The sequence below is a fragment of the Pteropus medius genome, unplaced genomic scaffold (genome assembly GCF_902729225.1).
Source record: "Pteropus medius unplaced genomic scaffold, Ma_sr-lr_union100, whole genome shotgun sequence".
Classification (NCBI taxonomy): Eukaryota; Metazoa; Chordata; class Mammalia; order Chiroptera; family Pteropodidae; genus Pteropus; species Pteropus medius.
The window spans coordinates 8,858,860-8,878,734 of NW_024347790.1; the positions used below are offsets into that span (position 1 = coordinate 8,858,860).

Here is a 19,875-nt window from a genome sequence, read left to right on the forward strand (position 1 = left end):
CTGTAGAATGGGTGTTTGATGGGAGCCATCAGTCAGGGCTTCCATTCTTCTCAATGTGGCCTTCCCATGTTGCTTGGTTGGACTCCACAAAAGCTTGGTTCTGTGAAGGAGAACCCACGATCACGCTCACCAGTAGTGTAATCACGAGTGTGCAAGCACTTATCAAGCCCCCATTTTGCATCGCACCTGATAATGTCCCATTGGCCTGAGCGAGTCACATGGCAAAGCCCAGACTTGGTCTGGGAAGAAACGACACTCCACAGGAACATGGGCTCCTGGAGGCCTCATGGTTCGTTGGGAGCCACGTGCCCTCTGGAACTCTGAAATCCTAGGATCCTGTGCTTGTGTTTTCCTTTGTGTCACTGGCTTTGTGTCACTTTCTTTCTGAGACATTGGGTGTCAGGTTCTTTTCTTATGGGTAGTTGTATGTGATATAAACATTCAATAAATATGTGTTAGACCACAGAAATATTGTAGCATTGCCACTTAAAATGTTTCTGGGTGGACCATAAAGACTTATTAAACTACGTACCTCACACATGGCTATAATGAATGTGCTTTTTGTTAGTGAAAGACGCAGGGGAAAAAATCACCCTATGGGGTAAAATTCCTAAATATACCTTTCAGGGAAATTAAGTGCTGGCTTTTGCTTCAGGTTACCAGAGGTTAGCTTCTTGTCCTGTTGATTCAAAAAAAAAGTTGAAAATTAGCCACTTTTAATACTTGCCTGGACTCCAAAGAATAAAATACTTATGAAATAACCAGACAATGCATTTCTTGGAAATTCCAAACATACATGTCCCGTTACGTGCTTTCCAAGCTTGTCCTGAACATCTCCGCGTGTAGTAGGATAGAGCGACGTGCCTCGTGCTGCATGTCCTGTGAGACTTGGTCTGTGACTGATCACCGTGTTCGTTTTGTTTGCAGGGGTTCTGTATCTCCAGTATGGAGATGAAACCAAGCAGCTCAGGATGCCGAATGAAATCACAAGTGCAGACACAATCCGTGCTCTCTTCGTAAGTGCCTTTCCACAGCAGCTCACCATGAAAATGCTGGAGTCACCCAGTGTCGCCATTTACATCAAAGATGAAAGCAGAAACGTCTATTATGAATTAAATGATGTCAGGTGAGTAATTGTGCTCTGTGTGTGTGTGTGTGTGTGTGTGTGTGCTTGGCGTGTGTGTGTCCGCCGTGCTGCATTTAACATTGCCACTGTTTATACGGAGCCCTGATCTCTCCATGGCCCAGTGAAGAAAGCATTGCTATTACGCTGACTGGCAGGCCTCTCTCATCCAGGTGTGAATTCATTATCTGGTTTTCTATAGTTCACTCTATTATTCGCTAATCAGGTGTAGTTTACCAAGATGAGGAGAGATTTTTCCCACACAGTTCTTTGCATGTTGCATCTGAAAAGAACATAGGAAATCGTCCAGTCCACTGTTTATCTAAGACTCGTGGAAACTAAGGCCCAGGTATAGAGACTGGCTCAATATCCTAAAAGCTGAAGTCACCACTTACCACGGGAACTTTCCCGGCTCCTTCTCATGGGCTCTTCCCCTCAGAGGCAGAGCCTACGGGCATTTTAGGGATGATCCCACTGAGTCATTCTTTACATGAGCAAGTTAGAATAAAAGCAGTGGACACCATGATTTCCCCAAGAAAGGAGGCTGAGAAATAGGCTCCCTTTTCACTTGTTCTTAAACAGTTGGCCTTCACCAAAGGAGCTCACTTTCCAGGTGGGCTTTCTCTGGGGCTCCCAGTAGAGTGTGCTCTCAAGTGAGGCTATGTGGACTCTTGCTATTGCAGATGGCATGGAAATAAATGAGTCTTTATCCACCGTAGTGGGGCTGTGTATAGAGCGTCTGATCTGTCTCAGGCAAACAGCCCAAGAAATAAGAGTTAAACAGCACCAACAAGCAGTTGCTAGTATAGCCTCTAAATATTTTAGAACTTAAAAAAATTATTTAGTGACGAATCCAAACTTTCTGTTTGATGGAACCAGACAGTCACATACATAAAAGTTAAGGGATTTATTTGGGATCGCACGGCCAGTTCATTACCAAGCCCCAAGCCTTCCTGTCCACATTCTTGGTCAAGAATTTTTTATTCCTTCCCCATCTCATCTGGGCCACAACTTGAATTTCTGGGCTCTCGCCCTATGGGGATAGCAGGCTGGCCTGTTTCTCCATTATGGAATTAGTAGAAACTACTTTTTAAAAATATGCCTCTAGTGCCTAATATAAACGAATATCTAACAATGATCACATTTGACATATTTAGGCACATATGAGTAATTTAGGGCTTTCAAAATTTGACACATGCCCTAAGGTAGAGGTGCTACATCTGTTGCACAACGTTCCTGCTTTTAAAAAATGTGTTTAAATATTCATGGGTATTAGAAAATTCAAGTTTGTTTTTTGAAATGAATTATTAAGCATGCTGTCACACACAAAAAAAGGAATTTACAAAGCATAAACATGAGGCAATCAATGTTATATTTAAAGAGTATGTTTGCGGTAATATAATCCCCATGTAGTGTTTTTACAACTCTTCTTGAATTTCTGCATTTTGCAGTTAGAGGAATTGACGGATAAGGTAATAATAAATAAGCATGAAACTAGGCAAAGCCACTTTCGATTATGGAGCTCAAGGATGATGAGATTATTACGAATAATTGGACCCCACTGTCTCGTAGCCCATGCAAGAATTTTTATATTACGATGAGTCACAATACTCTAGAGCCTTTCCCAGATCTTGAAGTATTATTACTGCCTCCTTTATGCATTCTTTGGGAGTGTCCTTAAGTAGTCACAGAGAAATAGGAGGGAGGACACAAAGGAAAGGTTCCCCAAACTTCCAAACTGTGACGATCTTCTTTAATGCAGTTTGGTTATATAGATGAAAACAGTGCTTGACAGAAGTAATCACTTTTAACATCGGGATTTACAGATAATATGTTTATATTTGCTTCATAATATAAAGTGATGATCTTGTCTAAACTTATGCTGCAGTAACTACTGATAGCCTGATTTTTTAAAAATCTCATTTAAAATACTTAAGTGGGAAGTCACTGATTTATAAATTCATCTAGAATTTTACTTTTCAGTGTTTCTGATTCACATAAAAATGGTTCTAAAAAAATTTAAGTAGAGAATGTTTTTATTTGGTGGCGAGTATAATGTTTATGTTACATAATCACGTGTATGTCTCTTCCAAAGATTTATTCTATTTCCTTGCTTCGATGCGTGAAATGCCCCAATTTATTTTATTTGAATGGGAGAATAAGTTCTCACCATCACCATTATATAGGGCCTTCCCTCCCCACCAAAAAGTACCATGTAGATTTTTAACTGAAGACAGTGGCTTTCATCCAAACCCAGAGACAAATTTCATTTCACACCCTTCAATATTTCTGAAGTGAGACTGTATGTGTTAAACATTTGGCTATTTAGTTATGGTTCTAGGTTCTCCATGTTTTCCTTAGAGAAATGCTACAGAGAGTTCAGGTTCATAAATGTTGCCGTAGTAAATGCAATCTGGGCCCTTACTCTTGGTTCATCTTGGACAAACATATTTCTAAATTAATCATAAACCAACCTCATGTATTTTCAACACCTTTAGAATCACACTAAGGTTTTTGTGTGTGTGTGTGTGTGGCTCAAGTACTCTTTTCAGTTTCTTCACATCGTAACTGTGACTTTTCCCTCAACCCACAGACCAAATTTCTTTAGTGAATCCCCACATTCTTACCTTCTGTGTGTGAACTATCCCCTTTGTGATCTCTTCAAATAATAAGGCCTGCACACTCGCCCCTAAGCCAGCTTCTCATGAGCTACCTGACATCCGGAGCAGCCGTGCAAGCTTGGGCTAGTCATTGCTTCAAAGCGATTACCGACGGATATTTAAAGAAGGGAAGTAAGACTAGTCCAAGAATCTTCCGCTTCGTTTAAAACAAAAACATAACCCAATAATCCCAGTGATTGCGATCAGCCCATGAAACGTGCGGCTACACCTGGAGGAAAGGTATGCGGCTTCCTGAGCACGTTTCCCTGAGCTCACCGCACCGGCGTTGGAAGTGTAGACGGGGCCGAAAGCACCTTGGGTGCTGGCTCGTCTGCTGATGGAAGCTGCCAGTGGCGGGAGAAGGTCTTTGTATACATTCACATGCTCTTAAACGATTCTAACGTAGGCATTGAGCAAGACGCGGGACGTCTGTTCTTTGCTGCGCTGTGCCTGACTCCCCGGTGCTCAATGCTGGGTTCAGGAGGAGAGACAGACAGACGAGAGGAAGAATTTATCTCCTTCTAAATGCCCTGCACGTTCAGTGATTCAGCTCGTATGCAGAAAAGTATTTTTAAAAGCTCACTATGGAAGGAAAAAAAAGGCACTGTAAAGATACTAGTGTTGGTCTTTGTGGTACTTTTTTTCCCCTGGACTTCAAATAGATGTTCTTTCTCTTGCTGAAACTGTTCGAAGCGGGGATAAAAAGCACTTTTCATTTGTATGCGTTCACGAGATAAGCAGAAAACCAGGTGTTCGGGTAAAGTAAACAATTAAATATTTAAATATTAACCAAATCTCTTTGAACATATTATAGCTATTGGAGCTTTATTGTTTCTTAAAGTGTTACCTTTCCTTGCTCAGAATCTTGAAAGAAAATTCATGCCGCCCGCTATCTGTGGGTGGAGAACCACACGGAAAGATAATACCTGAGAAACAAACAAAAAAATGGAAAGCCGAAGTCATTTTTCTTCTCCATATTTATTTTTGCCTATTCTGTGGTAAAAGAACTTTTTGTCTGGTTGACCGTGGACGACAGTTGGATTGTCTGCTGCCATCTTTTACCCAATTCTTATGGGCAAACAAAGAAAATGGCCAAAGTAAGGCTACTTTCGTCTGCCATAGTTATCGATGTTTTTGATTCTAGGAACATTCAGGACAGGTCGCTCCTCAAAGTCTACAACAAGGATCCCGCACACGCATTCAACCACACGCCGAAAACTGTGAACGGAGACGTGAGGGTAAGTGTTCCTGGTCTGTTTTTAATCTTACTCGGTCAGTCAAACTGTCCCTTCTGCTGCCATGTGCTCCTGATGATTTGGGGGTTCTCACCACTCATTGTGTCTGATGACTCATTATTTGTTCCTTGGTAGAGAAATCAGATTTTCTGGTTATTTGGGACAAAGAGATTGAAATGGGGCCTCACACATCCTCATTCACCTCTAAGCATGAAGTTTAGTTATGTCCTCACTCTGAGGGGATCCTGAAAAATCTTTATATAAGATTTATATAGTCCTTGGTCCTTGGTCCATAGGACTATTAATTGACTCAGAATACCTCTTGCTATTTTTTTTGCTAATTAAAGCAAAACTGGCATATGAGTAACAATGAAAAAAAAAAACCATGTACAATTGTGTATAAATCTATTAATGTTCTTACATCAGCTATTCCAAGTCTTAGCACTCTAATTAAATTACCCACCTTCTAATTCAGGACTGTTTGCTATTGTGCTGTGTTAAATATTATCAAATCCTACCTAAATCATGTTGAGAGCATAGTACAAAACTCTGCGTGATTCGAGAGCTAAAATTCTCTAGATTTAGATTATCTCAGAAGATTATCCAAACATTCAAAGCACACAGGGATGTTTTGATGAAAAAAGAGCTGGGAAACTGAAAAGGCAGATTTTAAAATCACTTTAATGCAGGTCTGCTAGAAAAGTATTGCGTTTCTAACAACAGCGCTACATTCCTCTGCAGGACAAATGGGAGAAAAAAAAGAAAGATTAGCTTCTCCAGCTGTACCTCCCTTCCACCCCCACCCCTCTTCCCACACACACAAATTTAGAAGACGCCGTGCTATTTTATAGCATCCTTTCTGAGGATTAGCAGGATGTCGGAGTTTAACTAGAAAAAAGTAAATGAATAGGTTTTATTGCCAAAGGAACCCAGGTTCTGTCTTAGAGTTAAAGCAGAGTTACTGAGATGAAGCCGGCTCCGCTTCCCAACAGCGTGTATCAGTTTTCTGTTGCTGCTGTAACAAATTATTACACACTTAGTGGCTTAAAATGACACCAATTTGCCATTTTACAGTTCTAGAGATCAGAAGCCCAACATGGGTGGACTAAAATCAAGGAGTCATCATCAGGACATTGGCTTTCCTTTCTGGATGCTCTAGAGATGTTTCCTCTTTTCCCGGCTTCTAGAGGCTACACGCTCCTCAGCTTGCAACCCTCTTCCTCCATCTTTCAACCCAGCAGAATAGCATCCCTCTGGCCCTGATTCCATCACTGCTTACTCCTCCGCTGTGAAGGGCGGTTGTAGATACGTTGGGCCCACACGAAACTACAAGAGTCTAAACTAAAAGAGCCTCCTTCTTTTACGGTCAGTTGGTTAGCAGCCTTATTCCCCTTCTCTCATGTAGTCATGGGTTCCAGAGTTTAGGATATGGGCATCATTGATCTGTCTGCCACACAGGGTATATGAGTTTAGGACCAAGAGGCCAGGAGGTCCAGAAGGTGCTGGGAGGATTTCTATGTAATTCTGGCCTGGAATTTGAGTGATGACATTGTGAGATCAGAGCCGACACTTCTGGAGGAAAAGTCCTCTCACGCACTCAACTGCTGCTTTTTTATGTCAGAAATGATGTGTGATTTGAAGTGAAGGCTGCATTGCTACTTTAGACAATCTAGGATTTTGAGGTTTATTCTTAGCCAGTTACACTCTAAATGTAAACCAGCACCATGTGAAGACAGATCAAGTCACACTAATCACGAAGCGGGGACTGAATGTTATAGAACCCTTTGCCTCTTATTACTTTGTTATTCTCTTTCTCACTGATGTTCTTAAGAGTCTGCACCCTTGGAAATCTTTATGTTTGATACATCTAGCCTTTGAACTGAAGTTTCAGTGGTGCTCAGCGCTCTGTTTCTATTACACAGAGCCCACACAGGGGTCCCAGAATCGCCTCTGAAAATCTTGTTTATGGCTGGGGAGGACACCTGTTTTAACTCTTAAGCAGATGTGGTACCTACGTAAAGGACCAGCAGTGAGCACGGAGAGAATCAAATATTAACCATATGGACAAAGCCTATTAGAATTCAGAACTTTTGCTTTGGGTTTCAGTAAAGCTGTTCTGTTTGTACCTTTAGATGAGACTGTAGCGATCAATTTCTGAGTGGCCCACAGCCTACTTCAGACAGCAGTTTTTCGAGTGTGAGAAAATCAACTTATGTCCCCAGATGACAAATGTTTACCATCCAACCCACAGAAAAGCTTTTAGGTTTCAGTGAAGACGACTTAGAAGTGAGAAATGGAACGCAGTCTGAAAATCAACTAGGTGTGATCGTGCCTGCAGTTTGTAACTTGGCGCCATCACAGATTCCAGAAGTTAAAAGCCATGGAATTCCTTCAGCCTCACCTTTTGGCTCTGGAGGTTGGAATTCTCTCTCCTGCCCGGTTGAATGTAGCTGCCTTGGCATTAAAGGAAAGAAAGCTTTGTTGAGCCCTGTCTGGAAAGCAGCTGCATAACCCCACTGCTCGTGGCAAAGAACAGAAATAGAGAATAGAGCAGGGATGAATCGTAGACTACACCCAGCTGCACGGTGGGTTTTGGGAGCTGCTTCTTCCCGTATGTTTGCAATGTGCGCGTGGCTGTAGAGGAATTTGATGGCAACTGTTCGCGTGCGTCAGTTACGCAGCCCGGCGACTGACGTCATCCACCTCCCCTCCCCGGCCTCCAGCCGCAGCCGGGGACAGACCCCCAGCTGCCACCCATTACCAACACACGTGGCCATCATGGTAAACGGTCAGATCAAGCAGAGACGCAACGACGGCAAGTTCGGATCTTTGCAGTGGCCTCTGAAACCTTCCTTTAAATAGTAAATTTAATATCTTACCCGTGAAAGAAAAGAAAATGTAAGACTCTGGGTGTAAAACAGTCTGTTCTCCTGAGCCGTGTTTTGATGGGAACGGTGTTCCTCAGGAAGCGAGTATTAACTCCGAGGTTGTGGGCACCAGCGGAATAGATGCTTGGTGGGGAAAACGTGTCTAGTTTTTTATTGAGCATCTAGCTGAGCATTTTTGAGGCCACCCTATCTAATGAGACTTGTGGTTCACTGCTAGAATCAAGCATACCCATGTCCTGATTTTTTCCATCACCTGACCTTTGTTCCATTCAGTAGTGGTTTTGATAATTCAGTTCTCAAGGGTTTGAGCTCACCACGTGGAATAGGCTCTTTCGCAAAAAATGATATATGTATTCACGGGTTTGTAATTCACAAATGTACAACTTAAAAATGAGCCATTCTGTTTGGTGGCTCTCAGAGTACCACCACTTCCTGTTCACCAAACCTAGTGGCTTTTTCACAGTTTTCGGGCTTTTCTACCTTCTTATATGTTTTGAGGTTACTTCTCGAGATTCTCTGCTTTCATCTTTCAGTTCTCTCCCTCTTGTATTTCTTTAATTTTTACCTGTATGTAGGCAGCTTCCAGGTTTCCACTTAGAGCATACTCCTCAGAATTGTCCCTGCATCGTAAATTACTTCCTAATGCCCGGGTCAGCCGCTGCCCTCCCAAATCTCTCTCTCCTACTTGAGCTCTGAGTTTGACACCAATGAGTAGTCAGTCTGATTAGAAATCTTGGTTTCCATTACTCTGCCATTTCTAAATTCTTTGCCTACGTTCAGACCACCTCGGCCTCTTTTATTCACTTACTCTTCTTCCTCTTGCCCTCTGAATGGTCTTCCGTGTGTTCAGGCAGGCTTCATCGGTTTGTGTGTTTTTTAATTTGCTTTTTTTAAAAAAAATATGCATCTTTTCCCTTGTATTTTTTTTTTTTTTTTTTTGGTGCATATGAACTGTTTAATTATGATTAAATAATATTTCCAGTACTGTCTGTTGCTTCCTTCTGTGCTCCCCACTGTGCCCCAGGAAGGGGTCTCAAGTAGATAATAAGCCAGATGTGATCTCCCCCCTACGCCAGCACAGGAGCCCCTTTCTGAAAAGGCTTTATGGGATGGAGGGCGGGCAGGGGGCCAGTCCTTCTTGGCTGCTGCCTTCTTCACGGCCGCAAGGACATTGCTCAGCTCCTCCTGCTTCCTCTTGGTGTGGATGTGTGTCCACACCCTTTTCTTGATGAACATCAGGGCCCGCTTGTCCTTGGAGACCTTGAGCAGCTCCATGGCGCACCGCTCGTAGGGGGCAAAGCCGCACACCTCCCGGATCATGTCCCACACGAACTTCGTGTGCTCAGTGAGGCCCCTGCGGTGGCGGCTATGCCTTGGTTTGCTCACTTTCTTGGTCACCTTGTGACCCCTTGTTGAGGCGCACGCCACCGGGTAGGCTGCTCCTCAATGGCTGCCACGGCGGAAGCTCACTCGGAATTTTCATCTTACTGTTGCTTTAATCATTATACCAGTGGGGATGACCCTCAACACTGTATCCCCAGCTCCACTCTTTCTCAAGTTCAAGACCCAAACATTCAACTTTCAAGCAGCTGTCCCAATATTTCCAGTATATCCTGCTGAAGAATAATCCTAATCATTTTTTTTCTTCTAAGCCTTTTTTCTCCATCCATGTTTTTCTCTCTTCGGGAGTGGTAGAGCGATTGTGATGGTGTGCGTATGCGTGAACGCGTGTGTGTGTGCATTGAGGGATAGGGAGAAGAGACTTAAAAGTTGGATGATCGATGATTCTTCAGTTGCCTAACTCCTGTTCCTCAGCACACGCCACCAGTCCCCAGAGCCCTTCCGCTGTGCAAGGCCTCCTACCGGTGACCCTTCTGCCATTGCCTACGCGACCACTCCTATAATAGCTAACCTTTTAAAGCATTTACTAACCACTTTTCTGGGTAATTTCATTTACTCCCCAAGACAAGACTTTGAGGCAAATATTGGTATAAGCCTTCATATTTATAGCTCAGGAAACAGCTGGTTACGTATGTTAAGAAATTTGCTCAAAGCCACACAGCTAGAGTGTGGCAGAGCTGAAATCTGAACCCAGGCAGCTGAGCTCCGGATCCCAGGCTCTTAACAACACTACGCTACTGCTGTAGTTACAGCATTCATTATTTTTCTCTTGGTCACTTATGCAATAGCCTTTAACCAGTCTCCCCAACTCTTCTCATTCCCGTCTAACAACTGCTTCCCAAGTCATCTCCCTAAGTCCAGCTTCCCATTGTGCAAAGAATAGCCCAGCCTGATGGTCGGTATCATCTCCACCCCGACACCCAAGCAGAGCTGCCTCACAGCTCTTACTCCGAGTACCTGGTATGCCCGCTCCTGCCCCATGTATCTGCTTTTAAAAATCCCACCCATCTAACATGCTACGGGACAGTTGCCCAATTCCATCGATAAATTGGGGGCATGATGAAAAGGATGGGAGGGGACACTATTAGGTTTCTAGGTCTCTTCTATACTGTAACAACCAAATGCCATGTGTGCACTATGCTTGAATACTGATTAGAACAAACCAACTATAAAAGACATCTTTGAAACTGTTCGGGAAATTTGAACATGTGTTAGGAATCAGATGATATTAAGGGATAACCGGTAATTCTGTTGGGTATAATGATGGCTTGGTGGTTGTGTTTACAAAAATGAGACATACTAAAGTATTTACAGGCTAAACAGCACGATTAATGGGATTTGCCTTAAAATACTCCAGCAGAGCAAACCAAAAAAGTAGAAATAGATGAAACAAAATTGGTAATACGTTGAAAAATGTCAAAGCTGGATGATGGAAAGTTTGTTATATTATTTTCCCTACTTTTTTTTTATGGTTGACATTTTCTATAATAAGATGTAAAAAAGAAACACTTGCTTTGAGAGGCCAGATAAAAGACTATCTGCTCCATGAAATTTTCCCTAATGCTCTGTCAGAATTAATCTGTCCCTTTTGGGGGACGTTCTGCACATTCTCTTGGTGTTATAATCATTTAGATGCATGTTCATCTCATCCATGAGACTGTAAGTTCTCCAAAGGCACAAACAGTCTCATGTTTGTCTTTGTATCCCTCCGAAAGCCAGTGTCTTACCCACTGTGAGTGTAAACACTTGTTAAACACATGCGCTGAGTATTATAATGATAGTGCTACAAATGCCTGTATTATTCATTTTCTGTCATTAATGAGAACCCACTGTAAAAATATCTCTCTGTGCTCATCACCAGAAATAGTCGTGTTTCTCCTGGTTTATTTTTGTCATATGGACACTCTGAATCTTGTAAGTGATCATTTTCCCTCTTTGTGTCGCTACTCTAAAGCTTAGAATTAAATTTGTGGCCCACCCACAGCAAGCATACAGGCATTTTGCAGCATGTATTTTGTGTGTTGGCTTTGTTCCTGGCCTCTCTTTTTACTTTTCTACTTTTATCTTTTTGTCATACATTTTACTTTGACTTTTTTCGGAGGGGGGCTGGCAAAATTGTAATAATTCATGCGAACTCTATTAATTTCTTTCTGGAATCAGAATAGTCATTGTATACCATTGTTTTTTTTGGATGTAGACTAATAAACCTTTTTGTGTCTTCATAGTAGTAGTCTACAATGTGTTAAACACTTTAGATATTATCTAAATTAGTCAACAACTGCAAAATAGGTACGCTGACTCCATTTCACAGATGACACAGTTGAGGCCAGTGAAGTCGAGTCGTTCCAAGGCCCACACACCTGGTGAATGTTGGACATTTGATTCAAGCCCAGTTCCTTCTGACCCTTGGATTAACCCTGTAGCCTCTTTTTCTTGATAGTTCCATTTAAGCTTCGCAACTTTTGAAAAGATGCTCCTAGTAAGATTTTAGAACACACGGAATAGCCTTTTAAAATATTTGTTTTACTTAATCCTATGATGTGTCTACTTCATGGCATCTTTTATATTTGACTTCATGCATTCTCTTCTCTTCTCTTCTGACTAGATTAAAAAGATATCCCACAAGGAAAAAAAAAGAAAGGAAAGCAAAAGAATTACGTGCTCATTTAGTATGTATATATGGAGCGGCGATGCCATAGAGCTCTCTTTCCACAGAGAAGTGTTCTGGTTGAGAAGGATTGGGGACGTTGGTGGGGAGGGGATGGTGAATGAAATAACCCTACAGGAATGGAAGAGAAGAGAATCTCATAGAAATGGAAGTTTTCAAAAACACTCCTAGCTAGTTTTCTTTCATTCGTTCAAGGTCCTTCTTGACCCAGCCGCCACACTATTCCCCTCACCCACGTAATGACGGTACTGTTAGAACACTCACGATCTGCTTACTCTGTGCCAGGTACCGTGCCAAACATTTGGAAAAATGAACATTTTGCTCTTTCGATTTTCGAAACAACCCAATGTGAGAGGAATTCTTATTATCTCCCTGTTTCCGACGTGGAAGCTCAGAATCAGGGAGGTTAGGGAACTTGCTCGGAGCTACACAGCTTGTCAGAAGTGGAGCTGGATTCAGAGCCAGACAGAACCAGAATCTTGTAACTGGCCTTCTGACTCCGGCGGTCACTACTCTCCTTCCCCACACGACTGTCCCAGCGGTGTCCACATGCCGCCCCCTTCGCAGACCTAACTCAAAAGCCACTATTTTCATCTCATCTCCCCGATTCCTCTCTTCTCTAAGCCTCCCACACCACTGTGCCTTCTCTGACTTCCACAGAACCTCACCTGTCTACTTGCCTCTCCCAGCACACTCACCTGGTCCTGCCTGCATCACAGTTACTTATGCACACATCTTAAGTTCTTTTTTAAAGTCGAAGCTTCTTAGGAGCAAAGTCCCTGCGTTTCCCTTGTACGGTGTCCCGCTCTGAGAAAATTCTCATTAAATATCTGGATGAAAAAGGAGCTCACTTCAGCACTTTCTCTATTGCACATTTTCAGTTAATGCCTTCTCTACTAAGATCAGTAAAGTGATTTATAAATGGAAACGTCTGAAGTTCTAGTTTATTCCAGGACTAGTTCCTGACCGAAATGAGGAATTAGAGTGCCAATCCGTCTTAACAAAATTCCCTATCGATATACTTTTAGAGCAGTGAATAGCCCTAAAGTTTAAGATGAGAATAACAGATTTGTCAAATTAAAATAAATGATTGTGAGAGGTGCACACATATCTGCACTTTATTTTCGGGAATTCAATTCACCTGTGGTAGAAAGTAAGCTAATCTCCGGATAGCAGATTAAATAAGACAGGGCTTGTTTTACTGTATTTATGACTCAGTAGGACAAATCTTGCTTTTCGATTAAATTGGTAGTTAGTGTTACAAATATTCGCAAACTCATAAAGTAGGAGCGATGATTTTAGAGCAGTTAATCTAACCCCTCTATTGTGAAGTTTCATTGGTTCACTCACCCAACTATTAAGCATCGAGTTGCTTCTCTGGTTCAGAGTCTCGTGCAAGATTCTGAAGATATCCTGTTGACCTACGAACGACACGGGTTTGAACTGCGTGGGTCCACTTATATGTGGATTTTTAAAATATATACGTACAGTACTATAAATGTATTTTCTCCTTAACTTTCTTAACATTTTCTTTTCTCTAGTTTACTTTATTGTATGAATACAGTTCATAATATATATAACATACAAAAAATGTGTTAATTGACTATGTTATCAGTAAGGCTACCAGTCAACAGTAGGCTATTAGTAGTTAAGTTTTGGGGGAGTCAAAAGTTTAACACGGGTTTTTGACTGTGTGTGGGGGGGTCAGAGCCCCCACCTCCACCATGTTCAGGAATCAACTGTAATAGTGACCGAGTATGGTACCTGCCCTCACAGATCTTACAGTCTAGTGGAAGATCAGAAAGTCAATAATTAATAATGATACAGACAGCTATAATTTTCACATCGGTTCCAGGCTGTGCGAAATCCTTGCCTTCATTCTGTGATTTGCTTGAGTGAACACTGGAACTCACTTATGCGCGATGTATGTAATTATGTCCCTTTCCTGTCATGCCTTTCTGATAGGCAAAAAGACATTTCTATTGGAAATGGTAAAGAATTACTCTTATTGAAATGATTTAGCCAGGCAAATGCATTTCGATACAGTGGCAACCCAGAGCAAGGTAGGTATTTTCTTCCTCCCTCACTGCTTCCACTTAATACTTTATTTTTAAGAAGCAAGAAAGGGTAATATCTGCATATCTGATATGCAGCTTCCAAGTGATACAAATCTCATCTTTCCTGCTGTGTGGCTGCTTGCTATTCCTTGCACTTTTTTTTTTTTTCCTTTTTGTCATTGAGAGGTTATGACAACATGAGCCATATTGTATTTATAAACATCACGTGTTTCCTTGATATGGCTTGCAGTTTCTGCCAGACGGAACACATGGAAGAAACATTTCTCGTTAGCTCAGCATTGGTTTTAGTTATGTCGATTTCCGGGACAGGAAAAATGCCTTCCTACTCAGATTTAACTTTCATAGGGTAGAAACAAAACCTCTGAATGTCCGTGAAATAGTTTTAACAAGGGTGGATACTGCTCCTTTAAACCACATATTTTGACTAAAAGCTTCCTTCTGTAAAAAAAAAAAAAAAAAAAACAAACTCCAAGCCTTGCATTCAGTCACCATAAAGACAGGCAGAGCTGGAAGCATTTGAGAGATGGACGGTTTCAAGGTCTCTGCAAGTCTAGAAAGTTTCTTCTAGAAGAGAAAGTTTCACGGAAAATGTAAGGTAAGAACTGTGCCTTTATAACAAAATACAATTTTCAGAATTCTTTTGTCATGCTGGGGCACATTTACATTGAATTGAGTCAGGTCTTCTGTATGCAAGTTTGGATTCAATGAGGAATTAAAAGTCTAGGTTTTATTTTAACTTCATACACACTGCTTAGAAGCACACTTCTTTGTTATTGGTGTATGTTTTTAAAATTCCATTTAAATTACATTGGGCTGGCTCTAAATCTATAAATCTTGTGATCTAGTTTCTGTTTAACCTTATAGCTTAGAAAAGGATTTAAAGTGTCAACATTGTTTGTTAGTATGGATCTCATTGATTTATGTATTTTAGGACAATTCTCAGTGTTTTCATAAAGGTATTGACTTGCATTTAGTTTCTGAGGCAAATGTAGAGAATTTGAAGGTGTGGTACAAATGGGGAGACTACTGTGTGTTCTTCTACATTCCAGGCAAAATTATTTGCTTTTTATTCATTGTGAAAAAACAGTTGAAATTTTAAAATAAAAACAGCTCTTTTATCTTGATTTGGACATTTTTTAAAAGAAATATCAATTTAGGCTTTATGAATAACACTAAAAACTTCTACGGTTTTACATAACATATAATTCTAGTCTATCAAGTTTAATGATTGCCTGGAAAAATGTCTGGCAGAAATTATATTTACTTGAGTTAACTGTTCTGTCTTATTCTTGCGCTAGTTCAGTCACAATATTTTGCATTTTTTTTCTAAAAGAGATTAATAAGAGCAATGGTCTAGTAAATCGGTCTGTTTCCTTTTAAAGGTTAATGTGTGCATGGATCTGCTTATCCATAACTACTCTGTGGATGTCTTTATCCCAGAGGAGCAAATACGCATAAGCAGTTGTTATCCAGTGTGGTCTAAATAATATATATTATTTCATTTTGGTGTCATAATAACCCTATGGCGGAGGTTACTGTCATAACCATCTTAAGTTTGGAAAACTGTGACCGAGAGGGATTAAGTAACAAGATCACACACTAATAAGTAGCACAGCTGGGATTCAAACCCAGCTGACAGTCCTTGTTTTAAAATCCTACACTGCACAGCCAAGCCTGAAGTCAGATACAGATAATTTATCTGGAAAGTAATCATTACAAATACATAATGTTTATTTGTCTTCCAGATAAATTATTTTGAACAATTTTGGATTTTTTCTTATTTTATATATCTGTAGCGTCTAAAACCTAGTATCAGACTGGTTTTTATTCAGGGATCTGGTTACAACTTACTCAGAGTGAAATGAAAACTAAACATTAGATAGTGGAAATAGCAAAGAACGCTGTGGATAAATGACTTTTTTCTCTTTACCGCTTTCTTCTTTGCTTCATGTGTTGTGTCACCAATAAAAATTGTTTTCATGGGATAGGGCAGGAAGCTTATGTGTGAGCTTGACTGGGAAGTGAGAAAGTCCCTTTGAATGGAGACTGCCTGCATGTGCCTGCCTGCTGGCCTTTTAGGCTTCTAAAAGCAGGCGGACAGGAAGAATGTTTAAAAAAGAAAAAAAAAACCCTTGAAGGTGGAGCGTTTTGAAGCCAGGGTAGGTAGCTGGTAGCTGAGCCACCTTAGAAGCAGGCACTGTTGCTCTCCTCACCCACTCCTGAAAACCGAGACATTCACTCAGCCGCAAACATGTCCTGGTGACTTGTGATGTGAAGTAATGACTGCCTGCAGCATCCACAGGGGATGCAGCCGCTCATCACGGCATTGCACTTGGGCAGCTCCAGGATCAAGGCAAGTGCTTCCAGCCCCGCGAGCTCTGTGTCCTGCTAGAGTGTTCAGGAGAGGTTTATGCCACGCCCTCTGCCCTCTGATCTCCAAGCCGCATCCCTTTTCTTGGCTCTTTTAAATAGAGATGTTCGCAGAAATTGCCTGTGACTGGGAGCCTATGTCCTGGTGTTTTCAGGTCGTATCCCCTGCACCTGCATATTTTCTTCCAGGAGTTTTGCTTTCGTCTCCTCTGTGGGTCCCCAGTCAGGGCAGCTCAGATTCCAGGAGCTTGTTTCCTGTTACATCAGCCCGGGCTCCCTCGGGTCCAAGATCCTACCCTGTAGAGAGCTTCTAGGTGACCATTCTTTTCTTCACGCTTTTTCTAAAAGTTCTCAGGTAAAAGCATGGGTTACCTGTATATAAATTTATGGAGAAAGTACATGTTTATTTTTAAAGGGGAAAAAAAAATGTTTTGAAGATACATCTTGCCTGGTAGTAAGCCTTTTTCCCAAGGCATCAGTGATCCCTTTGCTTGTGTGTGATTTGCAGGAGCGACACGCTGTCTGCTCCTGAGGAACGCGCGCTGGCCACTGTAGATTTGCGACTTGACTTGTGTCACTCCCTCAAGAAACAGCCCTGGCTTATTTGGAATCATAGGGTTTTAGAGGTGAGAAAAAGGTCTTCCGTACCGTCTCTTATAACCCTCTCCCTCATCAGTTCTGACTCAAGAAGCCTTCCATGGTTGGTGCGACTTGATTAAGACCACAAAATAAGGAAGTGACAAAAATAGGGCTGGAGCCCAGGCCACCAGGCCCCTCACACCAGCCTTTTGTCCCTCTCCAGTGATCCCCGGCTTCTGTTCTCACTCCCTGGGTCTCAGGGGGTTTGTTTTCTTTATTGATTTAGGCAAACACTATATATTTGACTTCTCTTAGCCATCCATTGTTGTAGCTGAGCGAAGCCAAGTCTCACGTACTGTCCAGATAGCAGTACAATGCTACTGTGTGGCCAGAGCTCATTAATTAGAAATGCGTGGGCCTAAACCAAAAATAAATGGATTTTGAACTAACCAGATTTAGATTATCCAATATATTATTGGAGGCGAACAAGCCATCAAGTGAACTGAAAAACAGCAGCTGATTCAAATTATGAGATACTTCGAATAAAACAATATCAGCTTAAAAGAGTTTTATAGTGTTAGTGCGTTATATTCAGAATTCAGCCTCTTTGCTAAGGCAAAAAGCTCCTATAGTAATTCCATCTGAAACTTTAATGTATTACTGCTCACGCTACTTTAAAAGCTGTTTTTCACTTGGAGCCAGTGATTTTAATAATTTTATAATGTTGTTTTAATGACTATTGGAAAGATAAGTAGGGCAAAGAACTTGAGAGTGAATGAAATATTATTGCTCTGTCACAACTAAATAAAAAAAAGTCCATTTAAAATGGACTTAAAGAAAAGCATTAAATGACTCATAGTGCATTTGGTGCGAGATCATGATTGACATGGTGACACTATCTTGTTATTGAGAGAAGTGTAGAAACCAAGGCTTTAAGACAAAGACCGAGTTGAATGTTCATGGGAGCGACAGAGTAAAATGTCATTAAAGATCATATAGTTGAAAAAATTCACCATTTTGATGTCAAAATCAAACCGAATTCCTGCCTAAGCATTCTCAAGCCCCTCGGCATCTTGTTATTTGGCACAAAAGAAGAGCTAGCTGTTCACTCAGTCATTTTTGTGCAGATTTATTTAAGTCCTTTTCACATGAAAGGTGTGAATACCCAGCATGTCATTCCAGCCAGAGGACGCCTTCTCTTCTCATTGTTCAGGCAGCACTAACTCACTCCATATTTCTGAAATACAGAAAATATGTTGTACTCAGTTGGCTGATGGACACATGTACTTGATTTCTTTCCTTTTATTTTTCTCTTTTCCTATGAAATCAAAGGTCATGCTTTCCCTTGCTCTGATTTAATTCTTTGAACCCGTTTCTTTTCATTTGCCCTTGATATCGTAGGAAGAACTGCCAAAGTTGGGGGGGAACCCCCTAAACAATAGTAAGAAGTCGTCACAGTGTCAATGATGAGGTAACTTAGAATTAGCAGGGACCTGACCTACAGGCTTCAACTCCAGTGCGTGTTTTTTTCTGAAACATGCCTCGGAAGTGTTAGGTGTCCCAGTCAGGCTCTGATGGCTTCGTCTAGGATGAGCATCTAGTGTCATTCTTTGTACTCACTTCCAAGGAGGAAGGCGACCGAACAGCATATTCTGTAGATGGTTGACCCACTGCCGTAAGGATTGAGGGAACATACTAGATACATATCCACAAAGTGGATACCATTTTTGCTTGCCTGTAAGAGCAAATCTAAAAATATGTATTTCCTAGCAGCTGTGTAACGGCAAAAAAAAAAAAAAAAAAAATGTGCTCCACTCCAGCGCCAATTACTCACTAGATATCTCCAGGGTTCAGATCTTAATGCTTCAGAAATTTGCTGCAGATTTTACTGTATATATTTAGACCAAGGAGCCTATTAGCTTGCAATCTGGGAGAACCTCTGCATTCTCATGAAAATGAGAAATGTGCCACTGTTGGCAACCCAAGGCTATAATTATGTTAATCTGACCATTTTAAGACTGAAATATGTTGTTTTAAAATGTGTCTGTATTTTTATTATTTGTAACAATGATCTGAAGAAATTTAGTGAAATGCTAATAAGTTTCTATTCAGTCTCACTTTGTGACTAGAGCATAAAAATGAGTCAGATGTGGTATTTTGATATTTTTAATTTTGGCAGAGTTTTTATCCACAGAATTGTACTCATATACATAGTACATCTTAATATAAAAACCACCAAAACATACTTTTATATTTTAAAGTAGATATAGTGAATATATTTGCAAGGCCATCTCGGCATATATGTTTAATCACAAAACATTTCTGCATTTGCATTAAATCATCATACTGCTTTCTTTACCCATCCCCCCCTTCCAAAAAGCCAAAAATTATTTCGTGAGCAAGACCACAAGATAAATGTATTTCTATCAAGAATTATCCTAAAGCACACAGAGCACTGTTTTTAATACACATGTAGGCTAGGACTAGAATGGACAATAAAGTTGAAATTCTGAGAGTATTTAAAAACTTGCCTTTAGTTCAAATCATGGTTTTTGCCTCCCCCTCACCAACCAAAACTTGTATTCTTGCCACAGGCACGTGGAGACAGGGGTTCTCTTTTCATTCCCGAAAAGAGGTTCTCCCCGGTGATAAGATGGGAAGGGAAGGCGATGTGGGCTATCACTCATCTTATAATTTTTATAAATAATCGATCTTTGAACCTCCTTGTCAAGCCAGTATAAAGCGTATGGGAAGTCTTTTACCTAGCCTGATCTGGCTTCAGAATTGCCAATTCATCTGGGAATGAGAATGAAGAAAAGCACCTTCTTGAAGTCCACAGAATATAATTAGATTTCTTTCTCAAGGGCGATGCT

At 41.1% G+C, this 19,875-nt stretch overlaps 2 protein-coding genes across 2 annotated transcripts in view; one reads left to right on the top strand and one right to left on the bottom strand.

Annotated features, from left to right (window-relative positions):
* Positions 1–19,875, top strand: part of KIAA1217 (KIAA1217 ortholog) — a 267,905-nt gene that overhangs the window by 169,451 nt on the left and 78,579 nt on the right. The window contains 2 exon segments of the mRNA XM_039877568.1: positions 928–1,126; positions 4,928–5,021. Coding sequence (XP_039733502.1) covers positions 928–1,126; positions 4,928–5,021 — 293 coding nt within the window.
* Positions 6,454–12,689, bottom strand: LOC120614594 (60S ribosomal protein L36-like). The gene is made up of 3 exons (XM_039877368.1): positions 12,674–12,689; positions 8,978–9,342; positions 6,454–6,465 (listed from the first exon to the last, which is right to left on the bottom strand). Exons 1-3 carry the CDS (start codon positions 12,687–12,689, stop codon positions 6,454–6,456), a joined length of 393 nt encoding a protein of 130 aa, XP_039733302.1.